The sequence below is a fragment of the Haemorhous mexicanus genome, chromosome 6, assembly GCF_027477595.1.
Source record: "Haemorhous mexicanus isolate bHaeMex1 chromosome 6, bHaeMex1.pri, whole genome shotgun sequence".
NCBI classification, from domain to species: domain Eukaryota; kingdom Metazoa; phylum Chordata; class Aves; order Passeriformes; family Fringillidae; genus Haemorhous; species Haemorhous mexicanus.
Genome location: NC_082346.1, coordinates 20,009,536 through 20,029,501, shown reverse-complemented (window position 1 = coordinate 20,029,501; position 19,966 = coordinate 20,009,536). Strand labels below are relative to the sequence as shown.

At 43.0% G+C, this 19,966-nt stretch overlaps 1 protein-coding gene across 5 annotated transcripts in view; it reads left to right on the top strand.

Annotated features, from left to right (window-relative positions):
• The window catches only part of TSPAN4 (tetraspanin 4), a 419,532-nt gene that overhangs the window by 220,355 nt on the left and 179,211 nt on the right, over positions 1–19,966 (top strand). For 3 of the 5 annotated variants that reach the window (XM_059849113.1, XM_059849115.1, XM_059849114.1), the window contains one exon: positions 8,713–8,792. The exons of 1 other annotated variant lie outside the window; for it this stretch is intronic. In XM_059849113.1, the coding sequence (XP_059705096.1) occupies positions 8,730–8,792 (63 nt within the window). In that variant the 5' untranslated portion in view covers positions 8,713–8,729. Of the gene's footprint in view, positions 1–8,218; positions 8,793–19,966 lie in introns of those variants that run through there. One more of the 5 variants, XM_059849112.1, reaches the window with a different exon arrangement.

Genomic DNA, 19,966 nt, shown 5'->3' with positions numbered 1-19,966 from the left:
CACCTTAAAATATAGGTGACTTTTCATTTTGTGTAGATGTACCCTTAGGAACATGAGTTTACTTACAGATTTTGACAGTGACATATAAAAAGAGCTGAATTGTGGTGATGTGAAGAAGTAAATGCAAATATATGCTTTCTAGTGCAGGTGATACTTTCTGTTCCAAAAGAAAATTTTTACTTCAAGCATTAGCACTATTGTACTCACTGATATGCCTATTAGGAGTGTAAATCCTAGGCTATTGTTTTAAATAGTTTATTTGTATGTGTTTGTTCAAATATGTACTTAAATGTGTGTCAGTTACTAGCAGTCCTCAAGTCATTTTTGACTGTTCACTGTTACAAATACTCAGAATAGCAAATCAAAAAGCCAAAGCTTGTGCTCCTGCCCAGAATTTTTTTTATTTTATTTTTTAATATCAGAAGCTCCTTTATTTTTGGTTGAATGGTTACAGAGATGGCAAGGATATGAGATCCACTGCTGTTTACTTTCACTATGTGGGGGTGATACAACTCTGGTGATTCCATACTGTATTAAGAAAAGAAACAATAGCTGTTAATCTTATGTGTAAGAAGATATATGTCCCCTTGCATTTTCTTTGTACAAGTTCATTACATTTTAATCTTGATATATAATTATCACATAGTGGTTTTCTTTATTATTCCCTTTCAAATACTCTTCTAATTTGTTGGAGGCTCTTTTATATTTCAGTTTTTTAATTTTAAGCTCTGTCCAACACACCTTTGGATTTTGGAAAGGGAGCCTAGGGGGGCTGTGAGCAAATTGAGGACTTCTGGCTATGAAGAGATGGATGCAGGCCCAGCAGTGCAGCAGAGATCACTTCCCTGGCTGGCCCTGGTGTCTTGGCGTGCTCGCTCACATCTGCAGACTGAGTTGTTGGTAGGAGAGCTCCTCAGCCCTTTTCAAACCCTGTTCTTTGGGCTGAAGGCACCTCCCAGCCAGCAGGTCTGTGGGTCAGCAGCCTCAAAGGTGTGTACTCAGGGAGGAATTCCTTCTGCCACAGCAGCACGTGCAGAGTCCAGCTTGCTCTGAAGACTTTGGAACACTGCATTTCTCCTGCTTATGTCCAATCACACTCATGAAAGGATTTAATATATGCTTACTATTTCAGTCCATGAATATCTCCAAGCAGTGAAAACTGTGGTTGAGTACTCAGCTGAAATGGGCTCTCTGTGACCTGATTCTTAAATGTGCTGAGCGCTCGCTCGGGTGCCTGTGAGGTCAGTGAGTGCTTCTGGGCCTTCATTGCTTTGGAAATGGAGCTGAAATATGGTTTTGTGAACTTTGCTTTGTGCTCACATGCGTGCAAAACCTTAGTCCTGTTTTTAAGAATGCAAGACAAGAAGAGAATCCATTTTGAGTCTCCAAGGAAAAAATCCATAAAGATGTTAAAAGGCAGACACTAGTTAGTGAACATTATTGAATCCTTGAGTTTTTCTAAGCCATTGTATTGTTTTGTCTGCTTCTGCTTTCACAATAACTTTCTTCTCTTATTGGAACTGTGCAGTTTAAAGATTTTCATGCCTGATTACTTTATACTTGACAGGAAGATCCTGAGTGCCACCTGTGTGTTTGAAATGGTGTTTCTTTGAACGTCAGCTGACCTGTCAGGCTAGAGCAAGTAACCTGATTTTAAGAAAACTAGCACATAAATTGCATCTGTGCTGCTAGGACCTGCTGACACCACAAAGATAGGTCTTGACAAAAGTTTTATTTGGACTACAACTCTTCTTGTATGGCATGTCAGATGGGTTCTTTATTTCTGCTCTTTCATTCTTTATTACTGAGGACATTAGTAGGGAAGTAGGCTTTCTGCTTCTTCAGGAATTTGCAGACTGGCACTGCTTGTCTTTTATCTGCAGAAATAATCCTCTCTGTGTAGGTCTTAAATTTGCAGAATTTCCTGGGGAAACAAGGAATCTCCTTACTCTAAAAATTTTAGTACTGGGCAAAAGAAATCATTAGCAAAGCACAGGATGACAAAAGCCCAGAAGGCACAAATGGCGAGAGAGCTCTGTGGTGCACAGGGTTTTGGGGGCCGATACCAGAAAGTTTTTAAGAGATTTTATTTGTTTAGTCTGACTTGGCACCAGCTATTCTGCGTGTATGTACACTCTCAGCACTGTTTGAACACACAGATGCTCCAGTAGGGTGAAGGAAATGCCCTTAGCCTGAGTCGTGCATGTAGGAATAGCAGTGAGTCTGAATCCACAGGCAGAGGTGATGGCAGCAGTTATGCAGATGAGAGCACGTAAAAAGGAATGAGGTTTCTGCAAAGTTACTTGTGCTCAGGCTTAAATAAAGAGCATTGCAAATCATACCTAGAATATTTTCTCTGTGGCTATGATTATGTTATTTCCATAGCAACTAATTATGCCATAAACCAAAGATCATGACTTCAGGTGACATGTGAGCAGAAGGAGATGAGCTATTAAGAATTGAAGATTTTTTTAATGCAAATTTCCTTATTTATAAAGAAAAAAAAAAAGAAAGAAAATGAAAGAAACCAACAAAGAACAAACCAACCAACCCTGAAGTCTGCTATGTAAGTGAAATTGCTTGTGCCTGGAATGTGATTTCAAAGTTTTGTTGGAGGCATCAGTAAATATTTCAAGAAGTTGTAGGTACAACTGTGAATATCAACAGATTTTTGTATTAGCTGAGGAAATCTCTAGAATGTCTGATTTCGTTCTCCTGCCCATGCAATCCAGGGCTCAACCCTTTCCAGCAACTATAACCTTTTACAGATACTGAAATTGCTAATGGACAAGCAGGGACCCTGGAAATAAAAGGGAAGGTCTGGGTTCTTAGCTGTGTGATAAGTTGGAGGTTGCAGTGAAGCATACTATCTTCTGCTTCACTTATTAAAAACATTCCTATTTCTTTCAAAAACAGAAGATTCTAGAGATTTCCTCATGGTCCCATGGTCCTACTCTTTGAGCTGATGGGCCTGCAGCCCAGAGTAGAACTGATATTGCTTGACTTAGCTGTTTCTTAGGGGACTGCTTTAAGATGTCTGGTGCTTGGTTTGGGAGCTGGCTTTAGGGCTTGCCTCCTGACCCACCTGAACCTTGCTTAAACTCTTTGGCAGCATGTGCAGACTCATTGCACCATGTGAATTTTTAGGAGAGAGCAGGATTGAGGGGGGGAAACCTGCCTGTTAATAGCTGCTTGAATTGACCTGGAATGTTTCCAGGGATGGGGCATCTACAACCTCTTTGGGCAACTTCCTCCAGTATTTCATCATCTCATTGTAAAAAAAACCCAACACCATATATATATATATATATATATATATATATATATACATAATATGAATCTATTGTCTTTTAGTTTAAAAACATTACCCCTTATCCCATGGCTACAGGTCCTATTAAAAAGCCTGTCCCCATCTTTCTTTGAGCCCCGTTTAGGTACTGAAAGGCTGCAGTGAGGTCTCCCTGGAGCCTCTTCTTCTCCAGGCTGAACAACCTGAACTCTTTCAGTCTTCCCCATTAGGGAAGGTGGGGAAGGTGTTCCAGCCCTCTGATTGCTTTTGGAGCCCTCCTGCAGACCCACTCCCAACAGGTCCATGTCTTCCTTGAACTGAGGGCTCCAGAGCTGGATGCACTATTCCACATGGGCTGTCATCAGAGCAGAGGGGCAGAATCAACCCCTCAACCTGCTGGCCTTGCTGGCCAGTGCCCCCAAGTCCATCTGGGCAGGGCTGCTCTCAATTCCTTCATCCCCCAGCCTGGGCTTATACTGGAGGTTGCCCCAACCCAGGTGCAGCACCTTGCTCTTGGCCTTGTTGAACATCATGAGGTTTCCATGGGCCCACTTTCAGAGCTTGTCCAGATCCCTGTGGATGGCATCCCATCCCTCAGGCATGGTGACTGCACCACTCAGCTTGCTGGCATCTGCAAACTTGGTGAGGGTGTGCTGTATCCCACTATGTCACTTATGAAGACACTAAACAGTCCTGGGCACGGTTGAGCAGAGACTGAAAACCTGGGGCAGCATGAGGCTGACAGGTTAAAAATCACATTCTCACTCTCTTTGCTTTGCTCTTTTAGTCATTTATATTCATGCAAAATGAATATACAAAAGCAAACAAATCAAAGACTCCATCACAAGGCTTTTTTTCCTCCTAGCTGAAACAGCCAGCTTGGCCCTGAACTTTGGTTCCCCCTCCAGTCAGAAGAGATGTTTCTCTTAGACTTTTGGAAGAGGTACAGTTTTTATAAAACCTGCATCACTGAATCAAACATAACCAAACAGTGGCTGCAAAGAGTGCACTGGGTGAGCAAACAAGAGATTTCTCTCCAGGCATGCTGCTGAAGAAAAACGCAGGGCCAGGCAGGTTTGATTAATACTTTTCTGTGGTGCTCTCTGTATGTACATGAAATTAAAAAGTTGAGCATTTGGAATGTATTCACCAATGGATCACCCTTAGCTGATTTCAGTGCTGTGGTGTGAAGCAAAGCTAGTAACTCAAAGAAGATGCCACTCTTGTAGTAATGTTTGATCTTAGTCACGTTGTTCACTGAAGCTCCTGGGACTGATGTCACCTGTCGCGTGCAGGCCTTTGCACACTCCTCTGCTGCAGAACGGGAGCAGCTGTCACATCCATACCCTGCTTTACATAGTGTATTTCATTAATACCTTCTGGCAGGGTTCTTTAAAATTTTATTTTGTGGGTCACTTAATAAAGTCTACTGAGGTTAATTCAAAGTGGGTTGTTTCATTAGGACGATGGAGCAGGTATGCAGAATTTTGAAGACAGTGACAAGAGGCATTAGTAGGGGGAAAATCAGTGCAACTATTAAAGGACTCATGAGACTAAATTAATGAGGAGGTGAATTAGTGCTGCATTTTGTGTGAGCTGAAGGCACTGATGTCTTGTGGTCATGAGTGTTAAATCATGGAGGAAGAAGAGAAAGGAGTATTCAAAATCATAAGGGAAGTGGTGTGGGGTCTGTGGTGGCTGCAGCTCAGGGTGAGGTGCAAAGTGTGGGCTGTGTGTCTTCAGGTGAAAGCCACAGCTGAGGCTGCTCAGAGAAAGGGTGTGAGGGATAACACAGTTACGAGATCTGCCCCTGATGCCCAAGCCTTTTACAGTTCATTGCCTGGAGTGCACCTGGTGTCATTAGAGTGGGACTCCTGCCTCATCTCTTTCAGGGCCAGGGTTTTGGCTGGAGTCAGTGAAGGGTTACCAGCACTCCACTCAAAGTGGCAGGGACAGAGTTGTTATAACCTAAATGGTAGCGTGCCACCAGAATCAATACAGATTGAACCTCTGCTGGTGAGACTGCACAGTGCTCGCTTTCTTGTGTAGAGGAATCAATATGAATTGACCACAGGATGGGAATATAGAGATGCAGCTGGGGAGAGAAAAAATAGATGTTAAGCAGAGGTGAACAGAGGTCACTAGGTCCACACCATGATGTTAGGCTCAGTCATTAACAAAAAGTTTTGTGAAAGCTCTAATTTGCCTGTCCTTTGGGTCACCCTTTAGACACAGTGATGCAATGCTTCCAAGTTTTATTCTTCTTGGTTCACACATCACGTTATTGTTGAACAGCTTAAATGTCAGCACAGGTCCCAGCATGCCCTTTCCATTCACTTCACACCAGGGATGGGCAAGAGTAGAGTACACCAGCCCTTCTCCTTTTGTTGATTTTCCTCAATCCCCACGCAGGACATCACTCCCTCATGTGAGCTTGTCATCCAAGCTGCAGTTAGCCTGTTGGTGCAACCTTGCTTACTCAAGGGTTTCCCATTTAGGCTAGAGATTCTGACTGGGTTTCCTGGTGTGGAAGATTTAATAAAAGAATGATTGTAATGCCTGTTTACTAAATGACTCTGTTTCTAATTAGCTGTTGTTTTTGTCATGAGAAAGAATAGCAACTACTTGAGAGCTGCATTTTACACTTAAGTGCCTATAAAAATTTGTCATTTCCATGAGGTGTGCTGCAGGATGATGGTGAAAAGAGGTTGGAGAAAAAGTACCCTTTATTGCAAGGGTTATGCAGGACCTCAGCCTTCCTCTCACATTTTCTGCATCTGTCTGAAATATATCCACTGTGTGTGGATGTTTATTACTTTTTATTTAAAATAAATATTTTGAAACTCTTCCTTCTACCTAAGATCCTGGCTTTATGAATTATTCCACTGTATTAAGGACTTAATTCTCTTAAGAATTGATGATTTCTCGCCTTCAGGAAAGGGGAAAGCAAGTGATTTCTAACCCTTTTCTTATCCAGATAGCAACGAGCTGCCTTTGGGCTTCAGTTGTCTAGTTTACGGTAAATATGCCAAATTCTCCTCTGTTAAATGCAGTACCATGGGCACCCTTGTTAAATCACAGTTATCTGACTTGTCACTGCTTCAGCATAATTTGTGTGCTGAGCTGTACCCAGCTTTTCTTTCACCATTTAGTATGATGCTCCGTGCACAGGCATTTTTGTATACTGACAGAAAATGTAGAAAATATTTGAATCATTTTGGGGTTTCTATTACCAGACTGATCTAGTTGTAATACAGGCGAGAAGAAAGGTTGGAGGCAGAACTGTTTGGTACCACAGGAAAAATTAATACTATATTGGGAACTCTGAAAACAGATTTGCTTCCATTGGATCATCTTTATGTGCTAGAGAAGGAAGACTCCTTTAAGGGGGTAGAGTTTATATCATGCAGGAAAGAGAGGGGAGTAGAAAACTAATTTTGGAGGTAGGGAAATCAAAAGGTGGAAAATTTGTAAGTCATCAAAGTTACTGAAACAGATGGTGCAGGAGTTATTACCCTTGTGTTTTGTGCTCAGGTTCTTTTCTCTCTAAAGCTTGCACCAGGTATGGTCAGTGTGTTAATAGTCTGTGGTGGAAATGAAGGGAAATAATTAGACTCTAAGTTTGCAGTTTGTAAATTAACAGAATTAGAGGGTGGTTTGCAGGGGCGAACTGCTTAGGCTGTGCAAAACCAGCTCATTTTACTTTTACTAGTTTGTTCTTTAATTAATTGGTGCCCGTGTCTCTTGATTTATGCTGAGACTGGCAAGATGCTTCATGAAGGAAACCTGTTTTCATCTTGATTAATTCTCTGCTGGGCAGCCGTTTTAAAAAAATGTTAGCCAGCCATCTTTTGACGTAGTTTCAGTAGGTTACAGTCAAAATCAAAGGGCAGACAGAGAGGAAGCAGACAGATAAGGGGGCGGCACATATGGAGACAAGTGAATTACTTGCACAGGGAGTTTGGGGCAAAGATGGTTAATGAGTCTTGCTTTCCTGAGTATTAATACTGTAATTGCCACAGTTTCAATAAGATATTTCCTTCCCGAAAAAGTTGTGTGTGGCACATTTTAAACTCTTTACTGCCTGTGGGAGCTGTCAGATTTTAGGGAAGTGCTCCCCAGCGTACGGACCTTGATGCCGACCAGTGCGTCCTGACAGCGGGACAAATGACCTGGCCATACGTGGTGCTGAGTGATGATTCCGTGGCACTGAGCGAATTAGGAGCATCCCGGTGATGGATCTGCAGCGGAACAAACGAGCCTTCCGGCAAGGGGAGCGCGGTCCGTGCTGACCCCGCTCCCCGCGGAGCATCCCCAGCGCTTTTGCGTACGAAACCTTCACTGCACTTCTTCCCGTTCCTTTCGGCAGCGCCGCCTGTGTATCCGGGCAGCCCCGCGAAAGCCACCTGCGCCCAGGTTGGGGCTCCGCGCGGTTTGGCCGCGCTCAGAGTTTGGGGCGGGGGGCCGGCGGCCCCGGGCGGGGCTGTGAGGGCGGGCTGTGGGCCGGGGCCGGGCCGGGCCGGGCGGGCGGGCAGCGCCATTGGCGCGGCGCTCGGAGGAGGGGCGGCCGCGCCGGGAATGGAGCGCCGGGGCTGGCGTGCCACAGGCGCCCGCCGCGGGAGCGGGATGCGGGGATGCGCGAAGTGAGCCCGGCGGCGCGGGGCTCAGCGATGTGGCCGGCGGGAAAGGGCCACGGCAGCTGCTCGCCTTTCGGATAATTCCTGCCCCTGCCGCGGGTCTCGGGCAGCGGCACTCTCTTCTCTGTGTGTGGCATGTGGAGCCGGGGTTTTGTATGGCATTTGCGAGCCGAGCGAGGTCACGGTTCCTTTTTTTAAAATTCTTTGCTCTGGATACAGTTTATCTCTCTGTGATTTTTCCTTCCCTGATAGCCGGGTGGGCCGGGAGGGACGATCGTGACAGTGACGGGAATGTTTACTTGTGCAGAAGTCTTTCTCATGTGGAAGCACGCTGCTCCCTAACTTCTGGCTAAGCAGACTTCAGTTCACCAACTTTGCTGCCGCACAGCCCGCGTAACTCCTTGGCAGGATGGCAGACGAAAGAACAGCTGGTGCAAAGCAATAGGGGATTCCTAGCGAGGAGGAGGAAGGAAGATCACCACCCTTTCACCGACGGCTGTCAGAGCAGCAGGAACGGGACAGCTGAAGCCACCATGCGCAGGTCCAGCACCGATGAGTCCACCTATCACAGGAGCCCTTCCCTGGACAGCAAGGATTACAGTTTCCCAAATGGCGCCTTCCGTCGATACAGCAGCATGTATGGTGGCCAGTTTGGGGCTGCCAGCAACTCTTTTTTTGGATTTCATACCAACCCAGGCCCGAAGGCCACCAAGGCTAAGTACACGACCCCCAAGGGAAACAAGTACGTTGTCTTTTACCTGGATCTCTCATTTATTTTTCTCCTAGAACTGAAGAGGTGCAGCATGGCTCACAACTGCCTGCAGTGTATCAAGTACCTAATGTTTGTTTTCAACCTTCTCTTCTGGGTGAGTACACGTTTGGAACCGTGAAACGGGTTTTGTGTCTGTTTACTGAGGTGGAAGATGAACTTGTTGCTGCTTTTAGACTTAGGAGTTGAACAAAGTGGTGCCTAGGCTACTGCTTGTGTGGCCTCATTGATTTGCGTAGATAACCTGCAGAGGGTTTTCTTCATCCTCTCATTTCCTGGCCTCCAGCTGCATTTCACAACTGTGGCAGAAGACAAAAGTGTGTGTTTATAGAGGTCAGTTGCATGAATGCCTTCATCACTTTGTTCCAGTGAGAGCTGTACACTTTTTTTTGCCCTGATCTTTCATTCTTATGTGTTTGCCTCAAAAGTTATGCACAGTCCCAGAGAAATCACTGAGGCCATTCATGGTTGTAAGGTTCAGCACGTGCTTACATCTGTTGCTTTATTGCAGATGGCATGATGTACGCTTGGTACATCACCACATTAAAGCCTGTATCAGGAATCTCTAGGTATAATCATTCTCTGTTGCTGTCAGTGGTGGGTCCTGGCATTGCCATTCCCCATTGAAGACGTGGGTGGAGAGAGACCAGAGTGCTCCTCTCTGCTTCTGGGGCTGCTACTCTGTGCCAGAAGCTTATCAAATCCCTGTGAGGCATGCATGTGTCATCATCTTTTTAATAAATTAGGTGGCTGGGCACTTCACTCCCTGTAATGGAGTGTTGGCTGTAGCTGGAGACTAAAGAAGCGAGTCGGGGGGACCCACGTCACAAATGCTGTTAGTCCTGTGAAAAAGGGAGCAGCATGTTTGCTAGGGCAGGACGGATTTCTAGTTCAGTTTCTTGTCCAGAATCATACGTGGGAAGGTTTGTTACACGATCCTCAGGAGGTGCCTTTAGAGGGCTTGTTCCTCCCAAGCGGCTAATTAACATGCTGAGGGAAACGAGGAGCATTGTGAGGTGACACCCCTCCTGTCCCAGCTCTCAAGGAGGGTGTGTGTGTTTGCAGCTGGATGCCCTGTTACTGACTGTCTGTGCTCTCCTGACTTGTTGGAGGCGCTCAGAGGGCTGTGAGCGAGATGGAGAGAGCTGTTCTCTAGTGTGCGCTGCTGTGCAGCTGTTCAAAGCCAGGCGTGCTGCAGTGCATCAGAAAACACAAAGTGCAGGCAACTCCTGCTGACCTGAGTCACACCAACAGTCAGGATGTGACAAACTAGTGCAAGTCCCCTGAACTGGCACAGCACTAACCAGAGCTGTGAAACACAAGGAAGCTGCTCTCTTTGCATCCTAGGTGAGTTCGCAGAAAGAGTGTTGTTAAGGCTGCATTCTGTCTTTCAAGGCTAATTCTGGTTGCTTCTGCTTCCCCAAAAATCATCTAATATTTATTGCAGCTTACTCTAGAGCTTTCTGAAAAAGACAAACACTATCTTTCTTGCTTTTTTAAGTTTTGTGCCTCTACTGACTGTCCCTGGTCGAGATTATAGATAGCACTGTTAGTTGGAGTGTGAGCTAGAGAAAGAAGTAGGGTGCTGGCATTAATAGCTCTTTTCAGGACTGTGCACAGCACTGCCTCGAAGGATACAGGCGTTCTGATTTCTCTTGCAATATTAATCTTCCACTGAAACATATCCATGTGATGAGAAGAGGTACTGCTGCAAGTAACATGTGTGCATTTACACAGGCAAGGTTGCACATAATAATATATCTTTGGCATGCTTTTCAATAGGAATGCCTTAATATTTTGGGAGAGAAAGAGAGGTTTCTGTCTACCCCCTAAAACCATCAGAGCTACTTCAAGCTATACTTGGAGGCAGAGAAAAGGCAGGGGTCCCAAAAAGAGAATGCCTGTGTGGCACCTGGGCTCTAGGTGAACTGAAGCATGCAGGCAGGGCAGTGGGTGGTGTCAAATACTGCAGCACGATCTCTGGTTTGTTTCCCTTTCACATGCTACCTGCGCAGCAGGAGTGATGGATGATCATCATGTCCAAATGAGGTTTGCACAGCATGTAGTTGTAATAGATGCAGCTCTTCACCTTCTCACACTGAAGAAAGTAACTGAAAAAAGATGATTTTTAAAAGTACTGACTATCCTCTCCTTAGTAAAAGGAGAAAAAAAAATTCTGTTTCTAGTGACCAGAAGTCTTAGAATGATTACAGGTTGATGATGCTGTTGTTCTGTTTTTCATGTTATTTTTAGTTATCTGTCATGTTTTACTTTGTGAAATTAAGCAAAGCATCTCAGCAAGATGATAGGATTTCTCTTTGCATATATGCTCACGGAAGTTTTTCTGGCTCCACCTTTCCTCTCCACCCTTCTCTAGCTAGCTGGTTAGTAACAGGCAATAGTTTAGGTAGGAAGAGGAATTTCTTTTTCGTGTATTGAGAGCAGTCATTGCATTAAATGAATTAAATATCTATTATAGCCCGTTACTGTTCTTGATTCTGTTTTGAAAAAATGCTTTGATTTCTGTCAGAAATCATATTTTCATCTTCTTCTTCCTGTTCCTATTCATTAACTCCAGTACATTTTGTGCATCCCTGCAGCCTGCTTTCCAGTACTTTCAGCTGTCTTTCCCACAGTATGGCAGAAAACAGTCCTCAGCCCTGTACAACTCCAGTGGGATTTGTGCTGCCTTTCTGAGGAAAAGATCCTTTCCTTACAATACTGGTGAATTTATAGGAAGCAAATTCTCTGAGACCTTGATTTTAAATGTTCTTGTCAGGCTTTGTTGGATTAGGTGCTGTGCTCATTCTGTAAAATTTTTAAAAGCTGTCACATAACTGAAAACAGAGCAAATTTCTCCTCCCCTTTCTCGTGGTTAAAGGGAGCAAAAGGCTCCTTCACAAGTGTCAGAAGCTGAAGTACCTTGTCAGTGTTGATGCTGAATCAGTCCATTGGTACAGCAGACTAGCAGCTATTATTGTAGAGAAAAGAATTGGATGCTCCTAAAATAGCTCATTTCTCCATGAGGAGCCCTGTGCAAATTGCTCTTGGTGCATTTGCAGCTACTCTGGGGTATTAAGGTCCTGAAGCCCGGGCAAAACAATATTAGAGAGCAGCACTGCTTCTCTAATGGGAATTTCCATCAGTGGCCATTCCCTGGAACAGTGCCAGATGCAGATGAGCCATCATTGTATCACTGCACTCACTGGTTTGTAACCTCCCAAAATAACTTTTGTCACCTGATACAGAATACTTGCCTGGCTTCATTCATTTCTATTGACTTAGATTTTCATTTGTTGAATTGCTGAACCCTTGAGACTGAAGATCACCTCAGATGATCACGGAGCAGAATATTTTTATTTCATAATGAAATATTTTTATTTCTCTGTGACATACCCCAGGGAAGAACATTTGTTTTCCATATTCTCCTCCAGACATGCAGCATTTCTTCACAGTCAGTAAAACAAACTTTTCTCTGCTTTTAATCCAAGGATCTGGTGCCTTCTCTTTCTTTTTTTTTTTTCTTTCTTTTTTTTTTCTCTTTTCTCTTTTTTGTTGTGAAAAAGGTGGGATATATCCTAAAGGCTGAGAGAGGTCTGTAGAAAGAAAAGCATCCTTCCCTTAATCCCCTTGATTTACGCAGCATCCCTACTTGTTTCAACTTCTAGCTCCCAAATGTTCAAGACTTAAAAAAGGAAATTTGCTAACTGTAGTTCTGTTGCCAGTGGCTTGTGCTTTCCTTAGATCCTGTGCTAGGAAAAACTACCTAGAGAGGTAGCAGTTTGCCCTTCAAATAACTGAATAGCTATAGCTCACTCTTCAGGTACTGCTTTAACCGATAGAGAAATTCAATAGCAAAATGCTGTTGTTAGAAATCTGGTTATAAAGAGGAGATGGCAACAAAAAGAAAGGAGGCAGAGAAGTTTATTATTTGTCAGACTTTCCATTAGTCATTTCTGTGTGTGTGTCTCCTTTCCATTGTTAAAACATACTACATTTGTATGCACTACAAAGCAGTCAAAGCTCTCAAAAAGTTTTGTGAAATCTCTGATTTCATCGGGTAGTTTCCCAGTGATGTAGGGGAATAGTCTCTGCTCTCTGAAAACTTGGGAGTTGCCATCTGCTGGACACACTGTGGCTGGAATGAGCAGTTGGAGCTCTGCTTTCCACCTTCCTGGATGAAGAGGTGAGGCAAGGCACTTTGCTTTCTTTTCTGTTTGGTCCATATTAAAATTCCCAGCTGATACAGCTCTGGAAATGCTTTATCTTGCCTTGTGAGACACAAAGTGCAGATCTGAAATGTATGGAAACACAGAGCCAAGGAAGTGGCAGGTAGCATTAGTGAATGCACCAGGATCTGTGTGGGAAGAACCCCAAGAACCTGTTTAATCTTATTCTTGGGTCCAGCTCTGGCTCTCTTCCTCTGTCTTTGTTGCTTTGTTTGTGGACCACAGTTTGAGAAGCTCTGCACCAATGAGTACTCCTGGCCTGGTGCACGGTAATACTGCCAACATTACTCACATTTAATTAGAAGAAGAGGAAGTAATGAAAATGAGAAATTCCTCATTACTGGCATAGTTTTACTTCCTTGCACTCCAGCAGCACAGGTTGTCTTGTAAGAACTATGCAAATGTTTATTATACGTGGAAGACTGACTGCGCAGGACAGCTGGAGAAGGGAACAGCTTGGTTTGAAAATGCACCATGGGGCACTGGATTGTGTTCAAGTGATCAAATTTGGCCAAATTTGGCCAGAGGGTAGCTAGAGGGGTGTCTCTTCATTTCACTGTACCTTGTTGGGAAACCATCTGACATTATTAGCTTGAGAAGAGCTGTTGGCTGGAAGGTGGAGAATTTTCCTTCATCTGCATCCTCCATCAGTCAGCTGAATGAGATTGATGGTTAAAACAGCCAGAAGCTCTACAGATTGTTAGTGGCTGAGGACAGCAATCATTTTGTGGTTATACTTGGCTGCAGTCTTAAGTTAGTGGAAAAAGAATTACCAATAGAGCAGTAAGCCATTTTGAAAGCAGGTCCCCCATTTAATCATCATTATGTGCAGATGTTCTCTGATGGGCAAGGGCTGCAGCCCATCCCATGGGGCTGAGCTTACCAGTTGCAGCTGCTGGGTGCCCTTCTGCACCCCTCAGTCATATCCCCACCAGCTGGGTGCTGCTCTGAGAAGAAAGTTTGATTAGAAGTAAGTCAGGCTGTGTGTTTTCAGATGTGTGAAAGGTGCCTGATTAATCAGAAAAGCAGGCTTTGCTTCTGTGTAATTAAAACATGGGAAGTTTACCCCAGAATGTCATTTTCTCTAGCTGCCTCTGAGTTTCTGATTCTCCTTTCTTACTTGCCCCTTTCAGAAACTGCTCAGTCTGATTGACATCTTTCTGAGGGTTCTCTGAGGATGTATTTTTGAGGAGCATTGCCTTTAAAGAAAGGAGAGTCATTTGATGTGGGAATTACAGACTTTAAAAAATGGCATTTCCATGAGAAGCAGAACTATTGAGGGCTGATCTCAAGTGTGAGAGAGAGATGATTGTGTTACCTGATGTCTGATTTATACGGGCACCAATTAGAGCTTTTTCCACAGTGGCACCATCCATACAGTCCCTCTGCTGTGTGGGTCCTGATGTCTAATAGGGACTAAGGATCATGCTGGAGTCATGTCTCCTGGTGAAGGCATTGCCAAGGGCTGCATTTGCTATCTAAATACATACCTTCTGAAAACTTTTAGGAAGTTAATGACTTTAGAAGAATGCATATTTGTTAGATCAGGCTAACAGTGGGAAATGGGCTCATGAGTTATTCATGGGATACTCAGCCAACACAGTTCTTTTTCATAATAATTTTTTCCTTAGGAAACCAGGTTCAGAAGGCTGTTAATAGAGGAAAAAAGTACTTTAAAGTTGACCATATAATGGATACCATTTTCAAATTGCTGACTGCTTCTGTTGCTCAAGACAAGAGCAGTTTCATAGCATTAGGTATGTTTACTATCATACTGATAAGCAGTGAGTAGACCCCACAGGATATGGCCATGTTGCAGGAGTGGACAGACTGGCCTCTTTAAAGCAGTGAGGCAAAAGGCTACAAACATAATTCTCTTTTCTGGACAATGATAGCTACTAAATCTATTGCAGCCAATACTTTGACCTACAGAGAGAAAGAAAAAAGGCAGGTGAGATAATTTTTGTCATTATTCCTCTTCCTTCTTTTCTTTTCTTTCTTAGCTTGAAGACTTCGGAAGGCTAGCCAGTAATTTCTTACGCAGGATTTCTCATCACTGGGACTATGATCAAATAACTGCTACAACACATCCTGTCACCTCATAGTTCATTCTGCCCATGTGTTACATTCCTTTCACCCCCCTTTGGGTCTTTATCTTAGAAGAAAAATCCCCATACTTTTTAGCCAGGGTATTGTTTGCAACTCTGTATCCACAGAGTATGCGGGAGGATGAAATCCCAGTCTCATTTTGTCTCTAGACACTATTTTTAAATCATTGTAGCTGTTATTACTACAGTGTGATTTATTGACTTAGAATGTAACTTTTGGCTAAGGTTGCAAATCTGTACAAGTTTGAATAATATACAGTATCTATATAAAATGTATAAAGACACTTGTTTCTGTTATTTTTAGTGTAAACTAAGCACCGTGGGGTCAGAAATGAAATGTGGTGTTGGGTGGAATGAATTCTGCATATTCATGAAGGTTGGAGACAGTAAATTGTGTTCTTAGTACTGTCCTGTAATTGTTTCTCTGGGAAATGTTAAGCCATCATGAGATGCAACAGAAGTAAATGAAATTGAAATTGCAGCTTGTAATTAGACTGTCATATTGAAACACATCTTAAATCTGTCTTCAGTATTAAAACCTCTTCTCCAAAAAACCCTTCCTGCCTGTGTCAAGTGCGAATGCCTGCAGAGCTTTATAACATGTTTCAGCTGAGGCTTGTTCTAAAGATGAGCATTGAACATTTGAAGTAGTGGTTTGAATGAGGCACAAGGTTTGATATAAAATGACAAAGGATCAGAATGACTTGTTTTTTTAGCTTTTTATACACAGACCTCCAAAACTTTTGGATGTTTGTTTTTTGGGGTGGTTGGTTGGTTGTGGTATTTTTGGGTTTTTTTTCCCCCCTGCTTCCTTTTCCAGATTGCTCTCATAGCCCCTTTTACTCTTTCCTTGGCCATAGCAACTTTATTTGTTCTCAGGTACTTTAAATAGAGTGCAGCTGCAGCAAGTACTGATCTGTGTCATTTTAATGTTGGAGTCTCTCTGAGCTGTATGGTTTTGAGGGAGTCTCACACAATCACAAACAGACACACAGTTATACACTAGATAGCAGCCAGCAGCTGCTGTGGCAGAATTAGATAGTGGCTCCAACTTGTTTTAGACTTTCTCCTTCCTTTTTCAATTGCCAATTGTTTTATCTTTGCTGTCTTACACAACATTTAAAAGGGAGAGCACACAGAACGTGTTATATTCTCAGTTAATGCATTCATTCCCTACTCTATGAGCACCAAGACTAAGTTCCTCTTTGTGCTGCTACGCTTGGAAAGGCTCAATGGCTTCCTCATAGGATGCAGTTCTGAGCTTCAGAAGTTCTAAGAGATTTTTTCCCTTGCTGTGCTGTGCTCTCCTATTAGTGGCACTTGAAATTTCCAGTTTTGTCACAGGTCCTGGGACAAGCTGGAAGTCACCTGTAGTAGTGGCAAGGCTGCACATCTCCTTGGCAAGTACCATACATGAGTGTGTTCGGTATTGTTGAACATTTGGATTCTTCCCTAGATTATCTTGCTGTAGAGCATTTCTGTGACATTACTGACATTCTCTACTCCCTCAGTATTCACAGCTGGCTGTTTTGAAGGTGCATACTGGGGCAGGTGGACCTATGGCTTTTCTATAAAACATAGAACTCCAGTTTGTTGTGAATTGCTGAAGCATTCAAATAATTTCTTGGTTTTCTTTCAGTAACAATTTTTTCATATCCTCTTTTCCCTGGTAGAAGCCAGAACTTTACATGTGGTTATTTGTGGCCAGTTTATTACACTGCTTTTGTCCTAAAGTCCCCTTACAAATTAAACTTCAGTTGTATGCTATCCACCACATTGCTCCTGACAAGTTTGTAAATGTTTGTAAACAGACTGCCTTCATATTGGCCAGTTGAACATTTGTACTCTTGTTCTGTAAGTCACATTCATCCAAGGTTGTAGGACAAATTGTTTATTTATGTCTCAATAAATCTTTTCACTAATTCATCTGTAGCAGCCTGGGAAGGAGCTGAGGGTGACATATTCAGTACCATTTTCTTGAACAAAATAACTGGAACTCTGGATATTAATCGAGTTCCACTGCCACTTGCAGTCTGTTATAAGTTCCAATCATTGAAGGCCAGAGTTTTAACACATCTACCATCTGCTTTGTAGTACTCATTAATGCAGAACACTTGGTAGTTTTACAATGACTTTGTAAACTAAAATAAAAAAGACAGGAGTGGTCAATTATGTCCTATATACATATGCTGTCACTACCAAAAAATGTGCTGAAGCATCTTTGGCATGAAAAAGCAGACATTATTTCATTGTTTATTCACGGGTCTTTTCAGGACCTCCTACCACAAGACATTTTCACTTTTGCAGTGAACTAGTACTTTCCTGGTGTTTGCAAGCCCCAGAGTGTATAGTAATAAAAGTCTGGTGTGAAAAAGGAGAGACCCTGAGAGCTTTATGGCTCCTCTTTCAGTGCAAAGAAAACCAATTTGAGTGTGCATGAGTCCATTAATTTCAGCCATATGTATTATAACCAGTAAGAGCTCATTTTCAGGTTTGCATGGCTCCCTGTTCTTTGTCATTGGTGCCATTCAGTTTGTACCATGGAGAATGGGTTGCCTGTGTCTTGTGCTGCTTGGGTGCCCCTGCCCTCCCCTCCCTGGGAGATGTGCTGAGGGATCTCCCTGTGCCTCTTGGTTGGGGTGTTAGAGCTCTGTGTCATGGCTGGAGCATGCAGCTCCACTGCTTCTCTTCAGTCAGGCTTTTCCTGGTGCTCCTTACTGGGGAAAGCTGAACCTAGAGGTAAACATGATCACAGTGGTTTTTGGTGGCCAAACTGGGGAGTGTCTTTAACATTTCCAGCCAAACTCTTTCATCCCTTTTCCATGTCAACACCGTTGCATTCTGAAAATGGCAGCAAACAACATGTGTTTCAGGGGGATCATAGGGCAGATAAAATTACTGCTCCAGTGCCACGGGGAGGTCTCAGATTCAACTTAGAGGCAAAGAAGCAGTGTAGTAAGTTAGGATCTATTTATATGAATAAGCATCACTGAAACCCTGTGTGTAATCTATGATTACTTCCATTTTTATTATTTGGGTAAATTCACAGGATCTGAAACATTTTTACCATACTCTCACCAGTCTGCCTCCTTGATTATGCTCTTGCATGTTAATTACAACACTCATCCCTTATTTCACTCCAATTTCCCTCTGTAAGTATGTTTTAGATAGATAATTCTTGGAGAAACATTGACCAACAGTCACTGAGAAAAACATCCTGTACCTAAGGAGAGCATGTGTCCCTACTTATGGTATTGGTTAAATTTTAATCCTGAAAAAACACAGACTGGACAGTCCCATGGTGTTTTCCACTGCTGACACTGAAGGGATGTTTCAGTACTCCAGTAAAGCCTTAGATGAAATTCTTGCATTTTTTAAGTACTGAATTTCTTTCTGGCTTCATTTCTCAGAAAATACTCAGTAGGATTTCAAGATTAAGGCTCTGGTCTTTCATCAAACACAGGTTTTGTTTTCCTTTGATTTCTTAGCTACTGGTACCTTTCTCTTAAGTTCCACTTGCTCTACCCAGAAGTTATTATTTTCAGGCTGAGCTTGGAAATACTTCATTTTTTGTCACTGCAGTTGAATTTTCTCTCTCTAGAACAATATCCAACCTATTCAGTTCCTAGCTTAGTATTTTTAGCACAAGCTGCTGACAGTTACACGTTGGCTTCGCTGTGATAGCAGTGTGGATTTCCCTGTGCATGTGTTGGAGCGCTCCCTTTGCAACCAAATCCATTTTAGTAACTCCCTCATTCTGATGTGAAAATGTGAAAACAGAAGAACACTCTTCATTATAGATGTCACCCCACCTAGCTGGAGGTGTATATATGTCTGTCTGTACGTAGTACTTTGTTATCCCCTGGGCTTGGCACTTGTACCCTATTTTCCATGGGCTCCAAATATAACTGGCCAACTAAGAAGTACAAAATTCTCTGGCACATTCTTCTTCAGCTGGTTGTACTTTTTCATGTCACTCTATTTCTTTCTGAAAGAATATGATTTTAATTCCATGAGATTTTTACAACTTCTGCATACATTGCCACTTTTAAAATTTCCTACAGGGTTTAGCTTTGACCCAAGCTTCATTTGTTTTATGAAATTGTTTCTGACGCTGCAAGCACTCCATGACATTGCTCTGTTCATGGCCTGCTTTTGTTCAGCAAACATTCAAGTGATGATATTGCAGCTCCCTGGCATAGACATAAAATGAAAAGTTACTAAGCATAAGAAAGAAAATGCAAGTTGAAAGCAATAAGGGATGTCATACTGTAAACCATTTGGTGCAGCATGTGCACTTGTCCTCATCACGTGGCTGAGCAGCTGCACAAATGCTCCATATTGCTGGTGAGATCCGAGCCAGGCCTTCATGCTTTAGAGTCACATTTGATGCCATCAGAACCTGTTTTTGCATCGCTTGCCTTTGCTTATTGTTTGTGAGTTAATCCTCTTTGTGCATCATCTCGTTTTGTCATAACTGGCAATGCTTTGTTGATTTTTTTACTTCAGCCACGTGTTGAGCTTTTGGGATCTTTCCCCCTCTTTTATTATGGCTATAAAAGTGGACAGGTTCTGTGGCCACACAGTGTCAGTGGGCTGGGAGCTCTGTAGGATTCACTTAGTCTTGGCACGTGCTTTGCTGTCTGCTGGTATAACAGGAGCTGTTAGGTTGCACAGCAAGTTACAGGCTTAAGTTCCCAGTATGCCCAGTAAAACAGCAATCTTTTTCTCATCACAGACATCATTAGCGGTTATGGACTGTTTCAGTTGCTCAACAGAGGTGTCAAATCTTCCCTTTGTTTACCAAACAGGTCCATTTTAACCAAATATCAGCCCAGTTTAACTTGTATTCTGACTATGTGTCAGGTTTCTCACAGATACAGTGCTGCACACAGTAGTTTTAGTTGGATTTTTGGTTTTGTCTCTGCAGCTTC